Source organism: Ictalurus furcatus, chromosome 24 (genome assembly GCF_023375685.1).
Source record: "Ictalurus furcatus strain D&B chromosome 24, Billie_1.0, whole genome shotgun sequence".
Taxonomy (NCBI): Eukaryota; Metazoa; Chordata; class Actinopteri; order Siluriformes; family Ictaluridae; genus Ictalurus; species Ictalurus furcatus.
This window is the reverse complement of record NC_071278.1, coordinates 16,127,282-16,154,447: the sequence shown is the minus strand read 5'-3', so window position 1 is coordinate 16,154,447 and position 27,166 is coordinate 16,127,282. Positions and strand designations below refer to the sequence as shown.

Below are 27,166 nucleotides of genomic sequence, written 5' to 3'. Positions count from 1 at the left end.
AAAGGTTGAATAGCCATTTGAGGAAAGAAAAAACACAGCACAATTGATTTTAGTATTTCCTTTCCATTTGACAAGACTTCTTCCTGATTGACGAGGTGAAAATAAGGCTGGAAAACGAGACTGCTGGTGACTTCTAAATGACGTAAACCCATTAGCAAGTCCCTCAAAAATCTACTAGAGAAATAAACTCCTTTCAGTGAATGGCCTACCCTCCCTGCACTACACCCTAAAAGAGTCTACACACCTCTCAACTCACCCTGTTAAAACATATCGATTCCCCAAAGACACCTGAACTACACAAGCACCGGTGAACATAGCAGTTGATTGCTTCCATGTTGCTTGAATAAACATGCGAGACAAATTAGCTCGTTGTTGTTGAAGTTCAGCTGCAGTGCAGGTCTAACAGTTCCAAAATGTGTAAAGGCCTTCTCTTGATAACCTCAGAAGAGGCACAGGTGTGCAGCACTTCATTACATGTGTGTGGACAGTCAGACAACAGGCTCTCCAGTTCCTCTACACACAGCTTCCATTCTCTACGCAGCTATTCGACCACTCCCACATCACACAGACAAGGCTGCACTTTCCACAAAACGCACAACTTCCACTGGAAAGTGCTACACTGCCGCTCTGTTCTCACTACACATGGGCCTCATTCTCTACATGTTGCTTTTAGATGAAGGATAAAACCTGTTTTTGGCTAGCCGATAAGATGTAAAAGTGTTCCTGTCTATGTAATACATCAAAATGACTGAATTCTACATAACTTCAGACATAAGCATAGCACGGTCTTAATAAAAGACACAAGTACCATACTAAGAATAAGGACAGGGCCAGGAGAGGGTTCACCTTGTGTTAGTAATTTATTCGATCTCATGTTTGTTATTTTTACATAAATACACTCCTACACGACACATATACTTAACAGAACAAAACGCTGATTAAAAAAATGTGAAAAAGAAAGTAGAAGAAACATATGCTATTATTTGATTTAATTTCTTTTGCTTTCTTTTTCTCTTCTAAATATATTTTTATGGCAAACTATTAAATGCAAATTCCAAAAGTCTGAAAACCTTTCCAATACGGGGCCAATAAGGGAGATAAAGAGATCACTAGTTAAAGGAATGCACTGTACATCTGTGCCTACTTAAAACGTGCATGTACATCCTTCCTTGTGCTTCTTCGAATCAGCATATCCATGATGCAAGAATAAAGGAAGTTTATTTCTGGAATAAAGAAATGACCTTTTTAAACTAAACATTAGATGGGAAATTGTAAAGTACTACACCAGTTAAGAAGAAACATATTTCCAAATTAAATTTGGAACAGGCCCAAGAAAGTGTCTAAAGGTGGTGTTTAAGGGATTCTCTCTTTTTTTTTTTTTTTTTTTTGCCCCCCCCCAGTTAAATCACAGTCCAAATGCTTCATTGGAAATGTGATTGTCCATAAAGCCAAAAAGAAAAAGAAAAGTAACTGGATTACTACTTCTTAATCACTGGACAAAGGTTCAGCTCTTTTTTGGCTAAACTGTAGGTGTTTGGCTCTGACCAAACTTAATGATCAAAGTCTTTCAGATCCAATAAGCCAGTGGTTTTCAGCTTCTCCAGCCACAATAACACAGCAGCTTCATTCATCACCTGCAGGTAGATTTTCCTCAATCCTCTTGATGAACTTCATGCGTATTTCTGTCACATTGTCTCCTCTTAGAGTGTCTTGAGCAAAACGCACATCCACTGCCATTTGCACCTATGGAAACAGACCCCAAAACATTGAGAAGGACCTCAATGGCAACGGTTTTGTCCTCCTCCTTTTTTAAACTCCTGAGTGTCTATGAATGTCATGAAACATGAAAATAATGTCTACAAATGTTTCATTGATATAAAGGGTCTTTCTCTGTCTCTCTAACAAATAGCCTGTTTTCACTGAGATGAGCCAATAGTTGCTAATATTCACCATTCAGACCCTCAATATTCCCTTAGTATTCATTACATCACTGCTGCTGAATTCTCGATTCTGTTTGGTCAGAAAGTCAGATAATTCATTCTCTGTAACAGCTGTGTCAGTGGTTCATTGTAAGGCAAATCAGAGGTTTATATTAATGCCTATTCTAATATGTTATTGTTCGTATAATAATAAGTTACATAGGGACATGGATGGCAAGACTTGTTGATATGGTGAGGTTTTGCGTGAGGAGACTGATAGCATTGTGTGTAGACATGTAGCATTTTTCTAACAGTCAGAGATAAAGCTGTAGGTTCAAGTTTTCTGACATGGGAATAATAATAATAAAAATAACAATAACTTTGGCATGGTAATGGCTCTCTGATTATTGCTTTGCATTACCCTACTGCTTTGTGGAATATTTTCCTATAACCATAGGTCATGAAATGCTTTATTTTTTACTTGCGTCACGAAGGAGACAAGAAGAGTTTATATTGCAGTTTATCTAGAAGAAGCTGTGAGGTAATGTTAGTGTAGACAGCAGTGGTCACCAACCCTGTTGCTGGATATCTAGGTTCCTGAAAACTTCAGCTCAAACCATAGCTGTGCCCACGGACCATCTAACCATTGCCTTACGACGTTCTTGATCGACTAAAACAGGTGTGTTAGATTTTGGTTGGAGATGAAACCGGCAAGAAAGTAAGTCTCAAGATAGAGGGTTGGTGACCACTGGTGTAGTGTGATAAATGAGCTAGCATTAATAAAGTTGTGTCACTTTCTTTCAAACGAGTGTTTTGTAACCTGTTGCTGAATCAAAGCTGAGCTGGAACATGCCGCTTCATTAATTAATGCCATGAAACCACAAGCTAAATCAGCAATGATCATTACTGAGAAAGGTTTTCTATACAGCAGTGTGTATAGATTTGACAGAGCAGTTCAAGGATCACAGAAGAACTTTACTGAGAGATCATGCAGAGTTTTGTGTTTGGGGAACAAATAATGGGATTAAAAACACTTTCATCCCAAAATACATACTTCTGTACTAAAATAGAGCATCACCAGCTGGTCTAGTCTAGTCTTTAGAAGTAGCCAAGAGCTGATCACAGTGAGTTACTCAAATAAATCTCACTTGTACAATATATGGATTTCAGCCATGGGCCAATCACAGTTAGCAGTTCAAATAAAGTTAGCATTTTCATATAGTATAAACATTTTCCTCAGTATTTCGAAATGCATTATTTTTTTTTTTTAGAAGCAAATGATTTTCACAATAGAGACCCTTTAACATGGCACACAATAAACGCTTTACCATCTCCAGAGCTCCTCTTAGTGCACCACACAGTAGGTTGGAGTAAATTAGAGTGTTATGGTTGTCTGGAAGCTCCACAAAGTCCACCAGTGGATTGCTCTCCAGGATGAGGGAGAACTCATCTCCAGCAGGGCTCCAGTTCGTCACACTGGGCGTGATGCCCAGGTACATCTTAAAGGCTACCTGCCCATGAGAAACAGAAATACCCTTAAGCAATGAGGTAACCCAAGTATGACAGTTAAATGATTTCACAGGTTTTTTAACTTTAATGAGATTTATACGACTAGAGCCAACAACTGTCACCAAAGTAACTCAGATGGCAGTTTTAATTGCGGAGTTTGGAATCTTTACTTCCAAGTGGCTTTTTGAACCGTCCTCAAGGGAGCAATACAGTGTGAAAAGATTCAAAAGGTTTGGTATTCTGATCAGGAGCCCAGAATTGCTCTGAGCAAACAGTAGATTAACATCTGACAACGTGGCTCACAGTGGAAAGCAAAGGCAGAACAGGATGGGGAGGAGAGAACGAAAACAGTCATTCTTTCAGTGTGAACGAACACGTTTTTGTAGTGCAATGTCTCGCAATTTTAAGGTTTAAGTAACAGTACATCTGGTCATCGTCAGATGTAAAGACAACAAAGACAGCAGAACTGAGGCATCTCAAGTGTCTCCAACATGGCAACTTGCAAATGAATTTACGGTAGCCTAGAAAGGATTTTTCTCCTCATGAATGATTCAGGAAATTATAAACAATAGACTGAAGGGATAAACGTTTAGATTGCCACCTACTGGAGAATGCACTCTTGTGCGAAAAATTTCCATGGTTATTGGCACAGACTTTCTTTCCATGCTCCAATGTATTTCATAAAAGTGCTGCAGTCAAGCTCTAATTGGCTGAAATTCTGATACCTTTGCAATGACATCGGCTGTTTCTCGGAAATCGTGACACCTGCCGACACTGGAGCGAGCCAAGAAGTCCTCGATGAGACGTACTCCAATATTGTAACCCCTTAAAATATTGGAGAAAAGAAAGAAGCAGTATCATTGATAAAACTTCGGTATAAACACCTCAATTATATTTCATATACACACACATATACATACATATATACAAATTTCATATCAGGTCCTATACAGGAAAGGCTCATAATATGATGCTTATTGCAATATACCTCCAGATTCCATATACGGTCAAAACAAATTCTGAAATAATGATAAAAATGATTAGTACTATATGCTTCCCCTGTTGTGTGATGGTATTCTGGATTTCTAAAGAGATGATATCAAATAAAATCAGATGGGTATCTGCTGCCACAACTCAATCCACAGTTCAACACCACTGACATATTTGACCACTCATGTAAAGGAGAGGGTTTAAACAACGTTTTTCATGCTTGTTCAATGAACCATAAACAATCACTGCACATGCTCCTGTGGAACAGTCCTTAAGACACGAACAGTTTACAGGCAGTAGGCGATTAAAGGTCACAGTTACAATAACTTAGGACACTAAAGAGACCTTTCTACTGACTCTGAAAAACACCAGAAGAAAGATGTCTAGGGTTCCTGCTCACCTGCGTGAACATGCCATAGACCTGCTGCAGGGAGGCATGAAGACTGCAGATGTGTCCAGAGCAATAAACTAGTTTATTAAATATCTTTATCCTGATTCAAAATAAATCAGCATATAGGACACACAGACTGCAGTACTCGTATATAATTCACAAAACTACTTTCTTAATATTGTACCCAAATCATGTCCACTTGAACACTGCAGGAGCTGAACGTTTTTTATTTTTTATGGTACTCAAGAGCCCAGCAGCGACAACTTGGCAGTGCTGGGATTTGAATTCATGACCCTCCGATCAATAACCCAGTAGGACCTACGTATCTCTGATATTGCAAATGTGCAGCAATGTCAGGTATAGAATCTATAGACAAAGTTCTACAATGTGCCTGTGTCCTTACCAATAAAAGAAAACTGGAATTCAATACCTTTTTCAAGTTACACTGCCCCATTACTAGGTTCTAAACTGCTGTATGACCTTTAAGACACTGAATGGCTTAGCTATCGTGCATCCCGCTGATCTCCTGAACGAGTATAACCCATTTGGATCATCTCTAGACTCTGGAATAGTGTTCCAGTATACATTAGGAACATTAGCTCAATAACCTTTTTAACATCCATATTAAAAACACTCGTATAATTCCCATTCTTAGGGTTTATCCTGTTAAGTATACTCTGCATGATTTGTAGTAATTCAAGATTTATACTTAATTCCTTAGATCTCTTTAATGTAATGTATTATACATACATAGTACGCACTATCTAATCTTTTGTATGTAAAGCACTTTGACATGTTGAGCTCAAAATGAAAAGTGTTATTACTACCACCACCACCACCAATAATTATTATAATTATTATTATTATTTGTAACTACTGCTACTTAAAGACATTAAGTAGGTACTTCTTCTACAATGAATAATAACAGACAGTATGAATACATTCAATGATTCATTCATTCATCAGTGGCTCCACCTTTGATGACTGGCAAGATGAGCAATTTCATTACTTGTGTTTTTCCCCTGACAACAAAAACCCTCTAACAGAGTCCATGATCTAAAAAAAAGAAAATCACAGAAATAACCAAACAGCGATAAATCATTTTCAACATTTTACTAGACAGTATTCTTTTTAAAGGAGGTAGTGGAATTTGTCAGTGTGCTGCAGGATTGAGACATATATCTGAATGGACAGGGCCGTAGCCACACAGTTGGTCTATTCATGTTACATCATGCAGTGGGTAGGTGGTGGTCTCTAAAGGACTATAGTTGTACAGTTCTGTGCACTTTTCCTGTTAACCGCCCACTGAGGTAGACACCCACATCCCCAGAAAACCACAGAGAGAGAGAGAGAGAGAGAAAGAGAGAGAGCGAGAGAGAGAGAGAGACTGAATAATTTGGACAATATTCTATCTTAAACAAACCCAGGAACTCTTTATATTTTGAATGCCTATGGAAAAATGGCCGGACAACATTCACACCACTGCATTCTAGCAAACTTTGTCATGGAATAACAAAACCAAAGAAATGTGAGAAGTGAGATGTCTACTGGATATAAAGTCTCAGGTAAAACCAGATGTGAACATATGATACAAACAGAGAGAGACAAAGATGAAGTGAGGGACACAAAACTTACATTTTATCAAGCTGCTTGTTCACTTCCTCATCATTCTCATAATCCTTACAGAGCTGTGTGACCAGGGCTCCATATGTGAGAGTAAACAATTCTGAATTCTGTTGAACAGCATAAAAACAACAACCCCCCCCACAGAAAGACAGTCAGTGAAAGATTACTACATTTCTTCAACTATAAACAGTGGTATTCAATAAAGAATTTTCAGCGACATTAAATTCATTGCTTATAAAATGTCTTAATAAAGAACTAACATGACTGAATGACAGCAGTGAGTCAGCTTTTCATGCTTAACCACGGTTTAGCCCATGGTTATAAATAAGACTCATCAATCTGAAGTGGCTGTGTTTTACTTCACAGTAGCGCTTCAAGGTAACACTTTTGACTAGTGCCACAGACTCCGACCAGACAAGACATCTGTTTTGAGAATAAACTCATACTTCCCATTAAGAAAAAAATTCTTATATTTTTTCTTACACTCTCCACTGCTGATAAAGTCGATCCCCTGAAATACGCACCTGGACCGCTGTCTGCGGTTCTTTACTTAAGAACCAAGAAAATTGCATTATACTTAGTCAGACAACATTTTGTTACTCATCTCTTGGTCAAGGGTTCAACACTGGCTTTGTAACAGTCCTAGGATTTATACTCAAGTTTCCCATCACTAATGTAGAACCTTAACTTAAGCTACAGTTACCTCCATTCTCTGTTTTAAATCAATGTACCCTGCGCTATTATATCGTTAAATCCGAATGGGCAGAAAGGGTTCATTAATTGTTAATATAACAGTAGCTCTGACAGCAGTCCTGGCTGCAAGGTTTATATTAGTGCAGTCATTTTAAGACATTACGTAAGCTTTCTGTAACATTTATTGAACGATTCTTGATGTCAATACTTTATAACCAACATTAAGTCTTCAGAACGGAGGACTTTGTAGTTCAAGTTGTTTTTTTCGTATTAACTTTAAAAGACAGGAAAGCCGACAGAAACCGGCTGCTATAGTGCAATTGATAACAGGAACTATCTTGTCCTGTGGACGTTCCACAATCAATCAGTCCATCCATTTACCATATCACTTATCCATTACAGGGCACCACACACACACACACACACAGAGTGTCATAAACTCACTCACACTTAAGGGCACTTTAGCAATGCTTATCCACCCAGTGGTGGGAGAAAACCAGAGAAACCCCACACAGACACAGGGAGAACATTCAGAGCTCCACACAAGCTCAGAATCGACCCTGACGTTGTGAAGTGTAAAACGTTGATTATCCATAATGTATAATAAAGAGAAGTACCTTTTTAAAAAAATACCCTAATCCTAATAAGCTTATCAATTATTTATTTGTATATTAATATCCCCGTGTGAGCAGTTGTAGTTCATTATACCACAGCAATTGCACAACAATTGTAATTTTTTAATTTATTAATGATCAACACATTGTACGTTTATCCGTTTATAGTTACGATTACTACTGTGGAACATGGGGGGCATGGTAACTAAGTGGTTAGCTTGTTTGCGTTGCACCTCCAGGGTTGGGGGTTCGATTCCCGCCTCTGGTGTGTGAATGTGTGTGATTGTGCCCTGTGATGGGTTGGCATCCCGTCCAGGGTGTTCCCCACCGTGTGCCCAGAGTTCCCTGAGTCGTCTAGGTTCCCCTGCGACCCTGTGTAGGACCAGTGTCCCACTCAGGGTGTATTACTACCTCATGCTTAGTGTTTCTGGCATAGAGTCAGGATCAACTGCAACCCTTACCTGTATAATGTGGTTACTAAAGATGAATGAATGAATTTATGTTTTTCTAAAAATATACTTTGTACTTACTATATTAATGTACAAGATGATTAATATTATTATTATTCAGTTTACCTTTATTGTCAATTCTGTTTGTCAGAGAGCAGAAATTTGTCTTGGACACTGGTATCATACATATATCCATAAATACAAGCAGATAGATCCCACAAAAAAAAAAAAAACCCAATCAATTAAAATATCACCACAATACCAACCATGCTCTATAGTTGATTTAATTTTTAAAAAATTATTCAAAATAGTCACTGCCATTGGAACAAATGATTTTATATATATGGGTGAATTGGTCAATGGGTGAATTGCCTGATTAATTACTTGTGAATGTTTATTCTTGTTTAACAGTTAGATTTCCATACCATGAAACAATGCTATATGTAAGAATACTCTCAATCACAGATCTATAAACCATGGTTAAAGTATGTGTGCTAATGTTAAACTCCTCAGTATTATTATTATTATTATTATTATTATTATTATTATTATATTTTTTTGCGTTATACAGGTTATAAAACATTTTTGGGTTCAAATCCAGATTGAAATGTGCTGTAACATTAACAACACCACTTTATATCTTGCATTAAACCCGATTCAACTTATCAGCTACTCATGTTATTGCAAGGAAAACAGAAGCCCTATAGCTTACATGATAACTGCAAAGTTCTTCGAATTCACATGCTGCAGTCACGTCACTGTTCCCTGCTTATTAGTCTTGGGCGCCACCTTGTGGTCCACAACAAGTCTGTACTCAATCAGTGGCCAATTTATGAGGTACACCAATGTCTATTGTAAAGCGCTATACAAATAAAATAAAATTGAACCCAAAAAATTTAAAATTACACCAACCTGGTCTCTACACTGCCTCCTCCTTTTATCAGGTATACAATTACTAATTGTAACCGATCACAAAATCAGTGGAAAGAGATCACCGTATGGTGGATCATTCTCAGCACACATGTGATACTTAGTAGTTTTTATAACACTAGACACTTACTGCACACTTTGTTGCCTTCTATTGGTCTAATCGATACCACTAAGGACCAATAATGGTAATGGTTTTAATGGTTAGTTGATGGTTTGTAATGGTATTTGTAGTGGAAACCATTAGAATCGGTGATGGTTTCTAATGGGGTTTTTTTTTTCAGCAGGGCTTGCTCTGTACACGTTAAACATCACGACCACACATCAGAATATCAAATAGGGCAAAGTTTTATCATTGACAAGAACGCATGCAATGACTGAACAAATTAACAGATATTTTGCTTTAACATTTGGTGAATATACTAAAAACCAGCTGGCGTTATGTTCACTTTTTTCTTTTTAAATGAAAAACGACAAGTAACGTTTAACTGGGTCACTTATAGAGACTTACAAACGTCACTGTGTCGGTAAAATAAAATAAAAGTACATTTTAAACACATTAACACCATCACAGTGAAACGGGCACATTATTTTGCATATGGAGATGTTTTGTTTTCATTAGCTAAACACCCTGCTAGCTAAGCCAAACCTGTCTGTGGATACACACTTACCATCTTCTTGTTGTCTGTAGTTCTGTTGGACTGCCTAGACATTGTGTATCGTATTACAGCTTTGTGTAGGTAGGTCACAAGTTATATTTTATTAACTTGTTTCTGAAACACAATGATCGTATTCCTGTATCGCTTTCAAACCTACTTCCTGAATCACTTCCGCATGTCAGAGGTCGTAGTTCGCTTTGATTCTTGGGATTTGTAGTTTTCCCCCTTTTGATGCTTTTTTTTTCTCTCTCTCTCTCGCGCACACTAGTGAAGGGAAGTTCGGATCATTTTACTGACTCGGATATTTGAATCTCGTTCAGCAATATGAATGAATCTTTTTTCGAGTCATTTGGTTCATTTCAGCAGAATATAACTAAAATGTTACACGTTAAAGTCCCCGACACATCTAGTACTTAAACTATAAAATAAACAATAGGCTAATGCAGCCAAGGCTGAATTATGAGAAAGAGGAATGATTAATTAATAGCTTAGCATTAGGTCTGCAGGCTATGCAGTCTGTTAGTTCACCTGATCCGAGTTGTTCTATCTTTTGTCACGTCACATTTGTCACGTCTGTTCCCCGGAAACAGAAAGGATTATTTCACGTCTTTAAGTCGTTCGTTCATACCGTTTCCGGTATTGCATGGTGCATTGCCTATGGGGCGGTCACCGGAAGAACGAACGACTCGAACCCGAAGACTCGAGAGGTGAACTAATCATTTCTGTTTCCGGTACAGAACCTATGGGGATGTTACAGCGCACGCGCAGTCAAAATAAACGAATCACTCTCTGAGACAACTCGTTGTTCCCGAATCATATTAAAGATTCGATCAAAACAAACGAATCGTTCATGAACGACACATCACTAGCGCACGCGGGATAGCCTATCTTTATGTGCGCGTTTCCAAGACTCCCCACAAGATGGCTGTGTACACCAAAGCACTGATATGCTATGGGGCTCAGTGATGTGTCATGCACTAAGAAGTCGGTTCCCTTTAATGAACGTTTAGCGTCTACTCACATATATGAGCCGTTTTTACTACTTCTTTTTGTAGATGTAGGCAACACCGTTACTTTTGTAGTGTAATTTAATCAAAATATTTTTTCAACATCTGTGCTGTTCGTTAGTATGGATTAATTTATATTTTAGTCAGTGTTATTCATGAACTGGGCTAAATGACCCGACTCACTAAAAAGAGCCAGAATTCCCACCCCTAATGTTGTGGAATTCCCATTGTTGCAGCAAACCAAATATAATGTCGAAAACCCCCAAACAAACACTAAGTATTTATTTTCAAATAGAATAAGAGAAAACAAGCTTTTCCCTGCTGAACCCCTCTCCCCCCAAACAATAGAAACCATCACAGAAATGTTAATGGTTTCCACTACAAATACCATTACAAACCATAAGCTGTTAACCAATTAAACCATGAACAAATATTTCCATTACATAGTAGGATGTATTTGGGATGTCCATCCATGCATCCATCCATCCATCTTCTATACCACTTATCCTTCTCAGGGTCACAGGGAAACCTGGAGCCTATCCCAGGGAGCATCGGGTACAAGGCAGGGTACACCCTGGACAGGGTGCCAATCCATCACAGGGTGTATTTGGGATGTAGGTCCTTAATGGTATCCACTAGACATAATATGCCACCAGTAGAAGGCAACAAATTATCAGTAGAGAATTCCACAGTGACCATTACAGTTTCCATTAAAACCAATACAACTGTCATTATAACCATTAAAACCATTGCAAATTCTATGAGGGTTTCAGTTTTTTTTTTTTTTTTTAGCAGGGTAAACATAAAACTGAACTTAATTCAGAACTACATTTAGAAATCATATATTGTGATCAGATGAGATCAAAATAAAAACTGACCATGCACTACATCAACAGTCAAAAAAATAAATTGAGACTGCAGCCAATGAACATCAAATCAATCACACTAAAATACTGTATGGAATGGATTTATTGATGCTTTGTGGCTGTTAAGTTAGTGAGCCTTGTGAAAATGAATGGAATTATGAATTCCACCAAGTATCAGGATATGATAGTGTTACACCAACTCTGCTAGGTGCTAATGACTTGGCTATAAGCAGACCTTTTGACTAGACAATGACTCCAAAGATACATCAACACAAATCATCATTTCAGTCCCCTGGTTTTAATCACAACATTCCAGTCTGGGTGATGAACAATCCACATACACAAATCTAAGACTACAACTGAATTTGAAATATTCTACACAGAGTAGTGGGTCCAGATCATTGTGCAAGAATCTCAAAGCTTGGGATTAAGTGCTGCTATTCTGTCCAGGGCTGTCCATCTGTTGGGGTGCCATTAGTTTTGTTTTGCAGATAACCTTGCACTACTATTTAAAAGCTTATTTTCACAAAGGGTGCATGGTATTTTGAAATGTTCTGTTCTTAAATATTACAAAGCCCCATAATATACTCATAATGTAATCAGTTGTACCACTTTTACACTCCAGCCTCTGTTGCGTTTACACTAATAAACATTTGAAGTAGAACTATTTGGTTCAGGATTTACAGCAAAACTGCTCCCTATTTCTAGAGAGTATTAGGCTTAAACTAGCATTTCTGAAATGTAGCAGTTGGATAAGCTTAAATATAAAGTTTTATTCCCCAGCCTAATACCCTTAGGGCTGGTATATATGTTTTACAATGAATCATTTTGCAATACCACTGAAACAGATTTCAGCTTCAGCACTTATGCTGTGCTGATTCAGCTTATTTACCTTACAGAGAAAATGTCCTAATCTAGTTGCTCATTATCATCTATTTTCCTCACCAGTGCTGCCTCTCACATGCTGTCTATGTTGGGGATGGCTCAAAATGTAAAACCTGGAAACCATTTGAAAACACCTGAGATAAATCCATATTCCTTCTTTCCTTCTTCTGTCCTTTACCATATCTTACTTAACTACAGTATATTTGACAGAAACAAGTTAATATGAAATGACATTTTCCAAACTAATAACTTCCAACTTATGTCTCGATGCAAGCTGGTTCTCTGGCATGGACAGAAACAATCAGTGAGTCAGGAATAAATTGGTTCAGTAAGTTTCAGACCTTTTTTGCAGCACAGCAAGAAGATTTTTGTTGTGAAAATACAGGTTTACCTTTTATACTAGGGAACATATCTTTCATATGCTAGCTATGTTTAAAAGATGCATTCCTGATCAGTGTAGACAAGCACTCAGGAGTGTGGGGTTCAGATACAGAATAGGACACTTTAATGTTAGAAAATCAGTAAGCACAGAGGTAAACAAGGTGTACTGCACATCAGAAAGGTTACTTCAGGGTGATTATTTTTTTTATATAACAGCATGCTCTGTTAGGATTTATTCCTCTTTTACCACAGCAATTTATCAATGATTACAAATTTAAATTTATTAAAGAATGACACATCATACTTTTAACTGTTTTTTTTGTAATTACATTTAATGTTGTGGAACATCACTGAAACAAGTTTGTTCCTGAAACAATAATGTATTAGAATGAGCACTTTAATATAAACCTGTGATAAGGAATTACAGCTAGCACTACTGTCAGACTTACTGTTGTAGAAGAAATGAATCAACACCTTCTGCCCAATCATAGTCAAGACTTTAACAGCACTGTAGTATAATGCCTAGTAATGAGTCAACAGGACCATGATGCCTAAACAACAGGTGAAAACTGGTGCTGGAGAAGGAAGAGTTTAGGATTGGATCCTGAAATGAACTATACAAAGATTTATATATAAAATCCCCTCCAAATCTATTGGAACAGCAAGGCCAATTCATTTGTTTGTGGTCTCATGATATTTCTCTCATCAGCTGTTATTGTTTTCCTTGGCTGACCCATTCGGTGTCTGTTGTACAGTACACCAGTGGTTCCTTTCGTTTTCAGGACATTCCAAATGGTTGTATTGGCTATGCCCAATGCTTGTACAATGCCTCTGATTGATATTCCCTCTTTTGTCATCTTCAGGATGGCTCTCCCATAGACGGCTCTGTGATCTTCATGTTTGTTTATTCTTTTTAACAACAAATGCAGTCTCCACAAGTGAAACTGAAGGCAAAAACCAAGAGTAGATGTTCAGAACTATTTATTATTTAAACAATCGATCTAACAGGATACACCTGGGTAACAAGAAACACATGTCAGTCACATGTTCCAGTATTTTGCTCAACTACAAATTGGGTGGTCTGATACAAAATGTGCTATGTTCTATGTCGTTTAACACATCTACATATAAACACCAGAAAATAAAAGCTGAAATTCAAAACTCTGTTCTCATATTCATCTTTTGATCTGAAACCCAAATGTCTTCAGTCTACAGCAAAAAAGATAAACAGAACAAAAGAAAAAGAATTGGCCTTGGGATTCCAATAGTTTTGGAGGGACTGTAGACATTGGCTGTATTTACACACAACATCTGACACTAGAGAGCCATGATCAGTTTGATATAAAGGCAAGTAATTTGGTATTCTAGCTTTCTGTTGAATGGTAAAGTAGTAAAAAGAGATGCATACCTTCCCTACATACAACAACAGCAGGCCATTATGGGAAATTAAAAATGAAGTCTTTTGTTATATATTTATGCTCTATTCAAGGGTGTAGTATTCACACAAAATGCCACCAATGGGCTGTATAATAGACCAAAAACTGACCATATAACATAGCTGTCACATTTCAAGGTAGATTCGGAAGCAATCGGAGATATACAACGTTTTATTAAACAAACAAACAAACAAAAAAAAACAAAGACGCTAAGACAACTTGGCAAAGTACTGTGGCAAGAAACAAAACACAGTAACCGGGACCATGGTAACATCATGGAACACGGTAATCTAAGACAAACGTAAGAGAGAGAAACAGTGCAAACAATGGCTATATATAAGTGTGCTCATTAACAGAACCGTGATTCAGGTGCAGGTGGTCATGTGACATGTAGTACAGTGCAGTGGCTGATGGGAACTGAAGTCCAGAGTTACCTCCTTGATATATGACAACAGTTTGAAGAGCCAGGCCAAAAAAAGGAAAAAGTATGGAAGTGAACATCTTAAATTCTAGATTACTAATACTTATGCTCATCTTATAATGATGAAAATTTAAAATGGTATAATGGGTATGTTGGAGAAGAATAGTCATAAATTACAGGTATTGCTGGAATGAATCCAGACTCCAACTGGAACAGTAATTATTACTTAATAAAAATTACCCCCAGCTCAGCAATATTAAACTGCTGCTGAGAACAGCTTCTTAAATTGCACATGTATAATTTAACATGAGAATATAGCCATCTGCTGACAGAATCACAATTTAAAGATTCTGGTGATTTATACCATAGATTTCTTAGCATTATGAGTGGTGATCAGTCATACTGTACATGAGTTTAGTGAAGAAAGTCAGCAAGTCATCAGAAATAAAAAAAATGGAGACAGCAATGAGTCATGGCTGCATGTTTTACAGGGTTGGGTAGCTAGAAGGAATGAAGAATGTTTAGGCTAGAAGTAATGAAGAAGCTGGCTTAGGATTGTTCATAAAATCCATGGAGGAACATATAGCAGTGATGGCCAAATATTTTCAACCCCAGCCTACAAACTATCTTCACATGAGGAACTGGGAACTGAAAGATGATCTATGGATTCATGCTCAATTTCATGTAGATTAAATTAAACTGTTGCTGTATAATATAAATAATATTGTGTTTGAGAAAGAATATGAATTCCATCAAACAAGTGTGATGTGATTGGATTTTGTTCGATTTTATATGTCAAAAGAAATGGAATGAATGCTAACCCCACCCCTTAAACCTTTGCATCCTTTTCCCTGAATGTGAGACCATGTTGGTGTTCCAGGACATATCTTTCTTAGAAAATTTTGTTACACCTAATGTTTTTTCACATACAGTGCTATGAAAAAGTATTTGCTTGATTTCTTCTGTTTATGTGTACAGCCCAAATTCCGAAAAAGTTGGGACAGTATGTAAAATGCTAATAAAAAAAAAAGTAGTGATTTCTAAATGTACTTTGACTTGTAATTAAACAAAAAACATATAAAGACAACATATTTGATGTTTTACCTAATCAACTGCATAGTTTTTTTTGAAGGTAAACATTTATTTTGAAATTGATACATGCAACACATTCCAAAAAAAGTTGGGACGGGCAATTTAGGACTAATAGCGAAGTGACAAGTTGAAATAAGAAGGTGATGTGAAAGAACTGAGGTAATCGTCTAATCATAATATATAAGGAGCCTCCAAAAAAGGCCTAGTCCTGGCCTAGAGCAAGGGTGGGTCAAGGCTCGCCAATCTGCCAACAGATGCATCAGCGAATAATCCAACACATTGAGATCAACATTCCCCAAAGCTAAATCGTAGGATTTCGGGCATTTCACCTTCTACAGTGCACAATATAATTAAAAGATTCAAGGAATCCGGTCAAATCTCACTGTGTAAAGGGCAAGGCCGAAAACGACTTCTGAATGTGCGTAATCTCCGATCCCTCAGACATCACTGTCTTAAAAACCGTCATGAGTCTGTAATGGATATCCTGACATGGGCTTGGGAATACTTTGGTAAACTTTTGTCAGTCAACACCATTCGCCGCTGCATCCACAGATGCAAGTTAAGGCTTTACTATGCAAAGCAGAAGCACATCAACACTGTCCAGAAGCGTTGCCGAATTCTATAGGCTCGGTCTCATCTGAGATGGACAGTAGTATAGCGGAATTGTGTTTTGTTGTCCGGCAAGTGAACATTTCAAATAGTTTTTTGGACAAAACAGCCGTCATGTTCTCCGGGCCAAAGAGGAAAAGGACCATCCAAGCTGTTATCAGCATAAGGTTCAAAAGCATGTATGGGGGTGTGTCAGTGCCTGTGGCATGGGTAACTTTCACATCTGTGAGGCACCATTAATGCAGAAAGATATGTACATATTTTGGAGCAACATATGCTGCCACACAGATGTTGTCTTTTCCAGCAGGACAACGGATTACACGCGCATGGTTGCGTAAACAGAGAGTGTGGGTGCTAGCATGGCCTGTCTGCAGTCCTGACCTGTCTCTGATTGAGAATGTGTGGCACAAAATAAGGCAACGAAGGCCCTGTACAGTTGTGCAGCTGAAGAATTGCATAATGGATGAATGGGGGAAAATTCCACTTGCTAAACTTAACCAACTGCTGTCTTCAGCGTCCAAACGCTGAATAAGTGTTATTAAAAGAAAACGTGATGTTACACAGTGGTAAACAGTTATCTGTCCCAACTTTATTGGAGTGTCTTGCAGTCATCATATTTGAAATGAGTGTATATTAAAAAAATAAATAAATAAATTCACAAAGTAAAACATCAAATAATGTGTTAATAATGTGTTTTCAATATAGTAGAGGGTGAATTGAATTGGCAAATGACTCTTTTTGTTTGTTTTGTTTTTGTTTTTGTTTTCCATACTGTCCCAATTTTTTTTGGAATTGGGATTGTACTGTATACTAAGTACTTTGTACTCATACTAAGTAGTTTTAGATCTTCAAACAAAATACAACATAAAACAAAGGCAACCTGAATAAACACACAACACAGTTAAAAAAAATTATATATATATATATATATATATATATATATATATATATATATATATATATATATATATATATATATATATATATTGAAGCAAAAAAAAAAAAGTTATCCAACACCTATCACCCATGTGAAAAACTAATTGCCCCTTAAAGTTAAAATCTGGTTGTGCCACCTTTAGCAGCAATAACTGCAACCAAACTCTTCCGTTAACTGGAGATCAGTCTTTCACTTCCTTCTAGGACTTGGACTCCTATGATTTGGATCATTGTCTTGCTGCATAATCCAGTTGTGCTTGAGTTTCAATTTACTGGCTGAAGACTTAGCATTCTCCTTTAGGATTTTTTGGTAGAGAGCAGAATTCATGTTTCTCTCAATTATTGCAATTTGCAGAGGCCCTGAAGCAGCAAAGCATCCCACACCATCACACTGCTGCCAAGACGTAAGTTGTAAAATATGTACTTAACTTCTAAATTCATGTAGCTATTGTTCCAATATTGTTTCATTTGATGTCAACTTTTATTTCAACACTGCACACAGTATTATAGACCCATCTACATACACTCCTGTGTATCACTTTTATACAAGCTTTTATTGGACTAAATTACAGGACATTGAGATGTTATGCACCTTATATTTCCTAAGAGGCCATTTTCACAAATTAAATGATTTAAATCATTGAACATGATGTAGATGACTCCATGGCACTACATAGAACTAGAGACAGAGAACACGTAATAAATCCCATGTATCCATTAGCAATATTCTCTAGCAATTTTCAGGGTAGAAATCATATATAACCCAGTGGAATTTTGGAGAAGAGTGCTGCAGTTTGCCTTATTACAAGAATAAGAGGTACGTGCAAAGGGTGTAATGTGCATGGAGCTTGCATGCCCTCCGCATGCTTCAGGGGTTTCCTCCCCCAGTCCAAGACATTTGTTGTAGGCTGATTAGTTTATCAAACTGTCCACAGTGTGTGAATGTGTGTGCTATTGTGCCCTGTGATGGGTTGGCACCCCATCCAGGGCCTCCCTGCCTTTTGCCCAGAGTTCCCTGGGATAGGTTCCAGACACCCTGCGACCCTGTGTCGGATAAACGCTATGGAAAATGAATGGATAGACAAAAAAATAAACTGAAATGTTGTTTCATGCTCAGTGATGACAGGCAGCAGATGGGCCAAGGCCAGAAGCAGGTGAAATGGCAGACCAATAATATGTGATGCAAACAGAAAAGAACATTAACCGATAAATAAGTCAGTTTACATCTCTCCATACCACTGAGAAATCTGTTTTTAAAGAGGTTATGCCGCTCCCCTAATGAGGCATATCTTTCTGTCATAAAAAAGGGGAGAAGCACCCAACGTTTCGTGCAATGCCTTTAGGCCATCACAGTTCAATTTACAGTAATTAGTAAAGCAGGCATGTGCAGAGATATTTTGGGAAGCGGTGGCTTGGGGAGAACAAGGGCACCCATAGCATCCAATAATAATGATACAATTACAGTCCAACTACAGCTGTATGATTTTAAAAACATGCTTTAGAGCACCACACTGAGAGAAAAATAAACCACACTGTAGGCTATAACACAGTAAAATCCTGCCCCAAGCTAGCCCCACACCCCCCTTACCCCCAACATACACACCACAACTTACATTTTTCATAATCATACGCTCAACTGATGCAGTGAGATGTGGTGAAGTAGATTATATGCCAGTGAAGTTTGCTGTTCACAAACTTACTTCAAACTTGTATTATGTTTTCTGTCATTCTTATTTATTATTACTCAAACCAAATCTATCATTCTGAACATTGTGTTTTTAAATTTAAGACATCCATTGCAAGTTAAAATGCTCATTAGAACACGAATATATAACCAACCTACTGAACAATGTGTGTGCAAGTTTTTGACCATGACCATGCTTCAGCTAAATGTACTGTATATACATGCCCCCCCTAGTCGTTTTCCAATAACAGCATGCCCTAAAGTGTTTTATTCTTCTTATACCACAGCAATTTGTCAATTCTTATAAATGTTTATGATGTTTGTCATTATACATTATTTAATTCTTAGGTAGAAGGTAAAATTAACTCTAAATTTTGACATGGCTTAGTTTGTAAGCTTGTTTATTATTATTATTATTATTATTATTATTATTATTATTAATTTGAATTCAGATTCTTGGTCTTGAATTGAATGCACACTTTTGACCTAGGCATTAGTTGGTCCATACATTACAAAAAAAAGTGCTTATCTTTTAGCAGTTCCAATATCACTGAATTTTGTATTTTGGTAGGTTTCCATAGCTGAAGTAGCAGTGTTCAATTTCAACTTCATGTTCATTATTTTGCTAATTTCTTTAAAAATTGTCAAGAAACAAAAGCTTTCTCTTCATTTTTAATGTTGCGCTGTCTCTTACGTCTCAGTTTTAAAACCTTTGTGATGTCCACTATGTATTTTACATGTAGCCGAATCACTATGTATGCAGAAGAGAGGAAATTGCGCTTTCCTCCTAGTGTGCAACCAAATGTAGCTGGCTGGCTTAACATGTCTTGGAGGAAGCATGTTCTACCCTTCACCCTTCCCAGTTGGTAGTGTAGCTCTTGTGTGATTAGGCGAGAGCTGGCTGGTAGGTGGGAACTGGCATCAGACCAAAGTGGGGAGAAAATTGCATATTCTATACAGAACTCCATAAGCAGTTCATAAACCACATTTATGTTCAGGAACATAAGAAAGTTAATTTGTTTTCTTGGCATGTGTATGGATGCCATTAGTACAGTACACATTCTGAGATAGAATAGTCAGGACACACTTGCACACCTAAATGCAAAGTAAGATTATTTAGTATAATGTTCACATAATGCTGTAAACCAAGTAGATGAATTAACTTAAAATAATTATGTTTTTTCCCCACCCAATACTCAGATTATGTCATCTGTAAAACAGGAAGATCTTTTGACCTACAGCATATGTTGTAGTTTTGGCAGCATTTGGCACTGCAGGGTGGCATGTGTGAGTAAAACATAGATTAGGGCTTCTAATTTCCTGACAATTTTAACATTCCCAAACAGCAAAGGTACACAAGCAGCTGGCTCCAATAAGTTTTTCAACCATAAAATGCTTTGTATTAATTACACAAACACAAAACACTGGTAAACTGTTAAAGCTCATTAAGCCTGATACATGACACACATGTTAAAGCTCATTAAGCCTGATACATGACCACTGCAAGTCTTCCTCCACATGGAGGAAGTGCATATAATAGGGGGACACATTAAACACATAGTTGTAAATTAAGGAACCTTGTATGAAATCTAGTGGGTTTAAGTGTATCTGCTTACATCCCCAATGGCTATATGATAATTATTCACAGAAGTTTTAGCGACATTTTAATGACCCAGGAATGTGAGTGAAGGGACTCACTTTCTGGCTTAATTCTGAAGATAACAGAGTTGCAAACTGTAACACTAAAGTATTGCTTTAGTTGGAGTGTTCACAAGGAATCAGAGAGGGAAGAGTGTTCACAGTAAACTTATCAGGTTACTAACATAAGTTTACTATAAGCAACTTGCATTGACAATGAAGCTTATTAGGGGTTTAAAATGGAGCCAGTTACTGGCTATAAAATAACGGCAGAAGAACACAAATACAAAGAGAGAGAGAGAGAGAGAGAGAGAGAGAGAGAGAGAGAGAACCCTCGAGTGTCTGAAAAATCTGGAGTGCCTTTTCTTAATGTCAAGTTTTTATGGAGGCTATTAAGCCATCTATTTACAGTGACTGGCTGATCTAAACACCTAGAAAGAATTACGAGCTTGATTCTGGGTCAATTAAAGGTGGATTCAGGGGCACTGAAATACACCCATCAGGTCAGATCAGATGTTTGGAGGTCGAACATCATCAAAATTTTTAACAATCCACACTGACATATTAATTGATTCAGTGTAAAAATTTGGCATTATAACTGTAGTCTTGCTCTTTCATGCCCTTACACTATGAAGGCTTATAAAAATGTACGTAGCAATTATTTTCTTGTAATATGTTTCTGGTTTTCTTATAATGTATAATGTGTTTCTTGTAATGTATTACAGTACAGTTCATATGCATTTGTATAGTTAAAGGAGAACTGATAGAAGTGTACTGAACTTTTAAAAATACAAGCTGCTCTGATGCATTCAGTGAAGCCTGACTCATATGCTGAACTTTAATAGCTGCCAAAATTGCTGGACTTAAAAGCAAAACACCAGTATGAGTAGCTAGATAATGGATTTAACCAAGATATGGCCCAACAAGCCAGCCAACAGTGACTGGAAATTACTGACTTCCTTTTCTTTAACTCTAATTGCCCACTCTTCCATGTTGAAGCAACAAAGATGTCCTTTCTCTCCTGCCTGACTGAATTAATTTGACGTGGCCAACAGAGTACTTTCTTGTCACATATGACAGGCTGGGTCATGTCACATACAGAAAAGTCCAATTGGATAAATTTGTGTAGCTAACAAAATAGAATCTCTTCTAACACAAGCTAAAATAAATCAGGATATTCATAAGGACTCATCAGGCACTCTTTGTGAAAGGAAAGGGGAATTAACTGAGCTTGTCTATTACTTAATGAATAGATCCAGTTTTAAAAGAGATGACATTGAACTCTCTCAGTAAACTTTCCTATTCACTCCATCAAAGATTTGTTGCAAGTGAGGCACTGTAGACTCTCAGCAATAATGACTGGATATGTGGTGCTGGAGACAGGCTTTATGATAAATGTAAACTCAACTGCGAATGCTCTCACTGATGTTGTTGAAAGGAAGTAAGAGTGGGCGATTTGACATTTCATTCTCCGGGGCTGAAGGCGCTATTCTGTTCAGCTGTGGTTTTGCTCAAGTTAAGAGATTTCTTGGCTGTGATTCTTTTTAGGATAAAACATATAATCCTACAGCTTTATGAGAAACTAAAGCATTTCAATGACCAGCTCAAGGCCTCAAACCACCTTTTGCATGTGCAGCATCTGTGATTTTTTTTTTTGCATATAGCTTTGAGTATAAATTTTTTTTTGGACCTTTTATGCTTGCTTGCATTTCCAAATTCTGAGGTCTACTGTACAGTAACTGAATGGAAAACACTACAAAAATGATGACTTTCACATACCATTACAAAAGACAGGGGGAGTTTAAAACATTTTTGCAGTTTAGAATGAAGTAAGTCATCCATGCTGCACTTAACATAAGACATAAGGTGCACATTTTGTTTTGTAACTTACTTACTTATTTAGGTTCTAACCTCAAAGCTGTCTCACAAATGGTCTATGGAATCCATAGTATAGACCATTTGTGTAAGTTCACAAGAGATCCTAATGAAAACCAATGAATTACATGGAAAAGTGTATCCATTGTATGTATACACTTTTCCTGGTACAGTAATTCATTGGTTTTCATTAGAATCTCTTGTGAAATTACTCTATTACTGAAACCTATTGAGCAACAGTTCCATACACATCTGTATCTGAACTATTCATAGCTTTTAGCAAGGTTATTCATTTAATAATAACACACTCCTACTTGTGTGTGTGGGAAACCAGGCTTGTTTTGATCACTTAAACCAATGGATATCGTGATGATGTAATTGAACAAAACCACATCATAGCTCATTAACCAACCCTAGCATACTGTTTCCATTTAGTTGCTGAGGTAAAGGATGCAACAAGACACAAGTATTTTTTGCCCTGGTGGAGATATATGAGAAAAGTGCATGGGATTAGAGCATGAGAGAAGATCAAATTCATGCTCATAAGTGGAGGAGGACTGCAAGATAATGAATCTGTTTATGTTGGCAACATAATACTGATAAAAACACAGAGAATTATCCTGACTCGAATATCCTGACTCCTGTGAACCATTTACAGCATGTATAACTGATTAAAAGGTTACATAATTTAGGGGGAATGTGTGAAGTTTAATTTCAAAGGTTCTATTTTTTTTCCTTCACTTCAAATTAATCAAGGTAGCAACTTTAAAATTTAATAACCTGTTAGATCAGTTGAAAAGGTTGTTTGTACACTAGACAAATTCTACCTGGAATATAGTCTCATTATGGGTACTCTGAATTAAACATATGAAAAGACCATGATATGCGGCCATCAAATTAAAAAATACCTGATTTGTTTCCTAAAAATGGTACATTTACTCTGTTTAAACATTTGATATGGTTTCTATGTTCTACTGTGAATAATATATGGGTTTATGAGATTTGTAAATCATTGCATTCTGTTTTTATTTACATTTTACACAGCGTCCCAACTTTTTTGGAATTGGGGTTGTATAACTGTAAGACAGTACAGGTATTAATCTAGCGTAATTTTTAGGTGAAGTTCAAGTAACATATAGTAACAACGTTCAGGCTTCATACTTTATTTAAACCATATGGCTTATTAGTTACTCTGTGTCCCATGAAGTTTGAACTTAATCACTGGGGAAGTGCAACTATGGATATAATGATTTTACTCTACAAAGTCAATTATGTGAAAATGAATAACATTCATACGTTTATCAGTATTAACTGAGAGGTGCAGCTGTGAACTGTGTAACCCCCAACATAGAGACCCACTGCTGGAAGCAAGTGATGGTAAGGGGTTGGGGAGGGAGGAGAAAAGTGAGAGAGAGTGAGTGAGTGAGTGAGTGAGTGAGGGAAACAGGAGGAGGAGGTTTAATGAGAAGAGAATGTTCTCTGCTTGGGCTGTTGTAGTGGGTGCCTGGTGCATTTTTGTGGCTTCCACCACCAACTCCTGAGAAAGGAAGAAAAAGAATAGAGAACTAGAAAGAGTAGGTGATGGAGGGAAGTTGAATGATTGTGTGTCAAGAGAGGGGATGTTAAGGTAGACTGCTACTTCAAGAGCTCTGGCACTCTGTCCAAAAGCCCTTGAGCCCAGAAATCATCTCCTAAGGCATTCTCACAAGAACAGCTTTGACAAAAGGGGGGGGCTGAAACCAATTCTGAGAGTAAATAAACACGGAGAGTGTTTGCAGCATGTTTCCTGTATCAAGCCATCTACAGCACTGACTGGATCAGAAATACGAAACAATCTGTCCTGTCTATGCTCCTGTTAATGCAACAGTAGAACTTTTTTTCTGTGTGTAATGTCATAAAAAGAGCTTTCCCTGGAGCATTGTATCAGCCACGGAAGAAAGAAAAGAGAGAAGACAGCGAAAAAGGAGAAGGCACTAGCTGAACCTGGAGGAGGGAAACAACCCAACTTAGGAGCTTGCTTTTTAACTTGTTTGCAGGACATTGCTCTGTTCTTTTTTGTTTTTGTCCATTCGTGTCCAGAGATGGGCTGGCTGCTGAGTCTGGGCTACCTCACTGTAGTGGTGGCTGTAGCAATTGGCACAGAGAGGAGGCAGCACCAAGTGCAGCATGGCCACTGTAGCTACACATTCATCCTGCCAGAGGTGGAGCAGTGCCCATCACCTGGAAACTTCCGGGTGAGCAATTCCCTGCAGAGAGATTCGCCCTTGCCCCCCGACGCAGCCCAGACTGAGAAAAAGCTTGAAAGCCTGGAGAGTGCCACTGAGAACAACACACTGTGGCTGCAGAAGGTGAGAAGCAACTCACTTTGTTCTCTTAAAATTGATTAATTTCCCAGCTCATAAAAATTCTAAGATCCTCTGATAATAGCTGCCCAAATGTAATTAAAGTTTATAGAAGTTTTTGTAAATGCACAACCTTAGCAATCTAATCATATTGTATCTGAAATGGTCCACTAGGAAGCTTTGATTCTCAAATTCATGTTTGGCTTGAAAGCAAAGGCAAGGATTTAAGGCAAATGCATTTCTCAGTTCCTAACTTCAGAGCAACTCCCTTGCATCCATCTTTCTGTCTCTCATTCCAAAGTAAACACGACTAATGATGATGTGTACCAGGGAGATTAGTCTGGGTAAGCTGCAAGGGCAATATACAAAAAGTCAAACCTTGTCTCAAGCCAGATTCCTTTTGAGCCTAAACATGCGTTTGAATTTGTTTATGTCTCTGGTATTATTGTCGCTTTGAACAAAAAGTTCAACTTTTTTTTTTTCCTTGGAAGATTTGTATTCTTCTCCAGTATGATTGAAATTGAAAGCTTACTGAAGTAAATTTCCAAGAGAAAAAAAACATACTCCTTACATTTTCAGTTAAAAATATTCACTTTTTACTTTTTTTTAAAAAAAAGAAATAAATATTTGAGTATGTAAGGAGTAAGGAATAACACGACATACCATCTTATATGAAAATAGTCCATGTTGGGGCTGGGTGGTGTGATACGGCACAACACGAAGCAGAGTGCCATTACCGATTTGAAGTGATCTGGAGTGTGTTATTCTGCATATACCACAGCGATTTGCAAAGGATTACAGTGTTTCATTTATTAATGAGCCACACGTCACACGTTTTAAGGGCTTATAGCTGTGTTGTGGAATGTACTTGGGGACAAGTTAGTTCCTGTTATCACTTACATTACAGCTGCGATAAACATCGTTCTCTCACCAGCATCTCTCACCAGCATCTCTCTCTCTCTCTCTCTCTTTCCAAATGCAGTTTGTCATTTTCCTTAGAGACCAGTAAGTGTAAACTCCTCTGTCCTGAGGACTTTCCTGTGATGGGAAATTTTGCAAAGCACTGTGACTGTTACAAAGTGCTGACAGCCGAGACTCCTTCCATAAATGTTTAATTAAAGTCTTCTAATAAAAAAAAGTCTCCTAACAAAAATGTCACCACATCAACGATGATACATTTTTTCCTTTGTTAAACAGCAACTTAAAAAAAAAAATCTGTTTATTTTTAGTCTTAGATTAAGTGATTCGTTCACTATACAAGTCCCTGTGTATGAGTTGTTGCTATAGAAACAATAACATATTAGAATGAGGTCATTAATATTAACCTATCATTTATGTTTCAGTTGGAACTACTGTCTGAGCAGTGTGATTATACATAAATAATGCACACCTTCTGATCAATCAGATTTGTGAATTCAACCATCCTGTGGTATAAATTTTAACTGTGGCATATATCTTTTTAATTTCTCAAGTAAATTTTTGGCTGCGTACTTCTATTTTTAATTCAGCGAGATTTTGATACAGTGTTCTTTTATTAAGTAGATTTTCTCTGTACTTTTTCCAGCCCTTGGTAATTTCACAACATATCTACACACTGTAGTATGTCAGGGTGGCCCTTTGTCTTTGAAGCTTCCCAGCTGGGAATTAGCCTGCTGTTTGTATGACACTTGGAGTGTGCCGTGGTGGAAACATTGGCTCTTCGGTGAAGCTTTGCTATAAACACATAAAGAGGGCAAGAGGGTTAGTGCTGTGTACACACAAACAAGAACACTAGAATGCCTGAGCATGACAAGGAGGTCAAACTATGCACACATCCACCATGTCTGAATATGCATAGGTCTGCTTTTTCTTTTTAGGAAAAGACTTTTAATTGGCACAGTAAATCAAAGTAGACAGAGAAAGAAGGGCAATATCAGAAATTGCATGCCTTCAAGACAAGCTATGATGAATATAAACTATTGTTAACGTATTCTGCTTGCTGCATTAAAAGCTCTGAACTCGAGCAGTGTTGACTCATGAGCTTTTTTTTTTATAGTGGGGTGCACAGGGCTTTTTTTTATTTTTAACAATCATGCTTTTGCTTTGCAGAGGCATTATTTTTACTGAGGTTTTAGCTAAAGGTCACACTTCAAATTACTTATCCATTTCACATCCATTATTATCTCACTTGATTATGCAGCCCTCTGGGGTGCACTGAAAACTCAACACATTCGGACA

The 27,166-nt window shown here is 37.5% G+C and overlaps 2 protein-coding genes across 2 annotated transcripts in view; one reads left to right on the top strand and one right to left on the bottom strand.

The window, feature by feature from the left end:
* Positions 1 to 841: 841 nt before the first annotated feature.
* On the bottom strand, positions 842 to 9,982 carry trappc3 (trafficking protein particle complex subunit 3). The gene is made up of 5 exons (XM_053613215.1): positions 9,790 to 9,982; positions 6,445 to 6,542; positions 4,154 to 4,253; positions 3,248 to 3,430; positions 842 to 1,743 (listed from the first exon to the last, which is right to left on the bottom strand). The coding sequence occupies exons 1-5, from the start codon at positions 9,829 to 9,831 to the stop codon at positions 1,624 to 1,626; spliced, it is 543 nt and encodes a 180-aa protein (XP_053469190.1). The 5' UTR covers positions 9,832 to 9,982; the 3' UTR covers positions 842 to 1,623.
* Positions 9,983 to 17,796: 7,814 nt separating this feature from the next.
* angpt2b (angiopoietin 2b) overlaps positions 17,797 to 27,166 on the top strand; it is a 32,468-nt gene continuing 23,098 nt past the window's right edge. The window contains exons 1-2 of the mRNA XM_053613045.1: positions 17,797 to 17,814; positions 24,687 to 24,955. Coding sequence (XP_053469020.1) covers positions 24,689 to 24,955 — 267 coding nt within the window. The 5' untranslated portion in view covers positions 17,797 to 17,814; positions 24,687 to 24,688. The remainder of the gene's footprint in view (positions 17,815 to 24,686; positions 24,956 to 27,166) is intronic.

Coding starts and splice junctions, on each gene's coding strand:
- trappc3 (XM_053613215.1), bottom strand. CDS start 9,831: ATGTCTAGGCAGTCCAACAGAACTACAGACAACAAGAAGATG. Junction 6,543..9,789: donor CTACAGACAACAAGAAGATG/GTAAGTGTGTAT, acceptor GCTGTTCAACAG/AATTCAGAATTGTTTACTCT. Junction 1,744..3,247: donor TAAGAGGAGCTCTGGAGATG/GTAAAGCGTTTA, acceptor CTGTTTCCATAG/GTGCAAATGGCAGTGGATGT.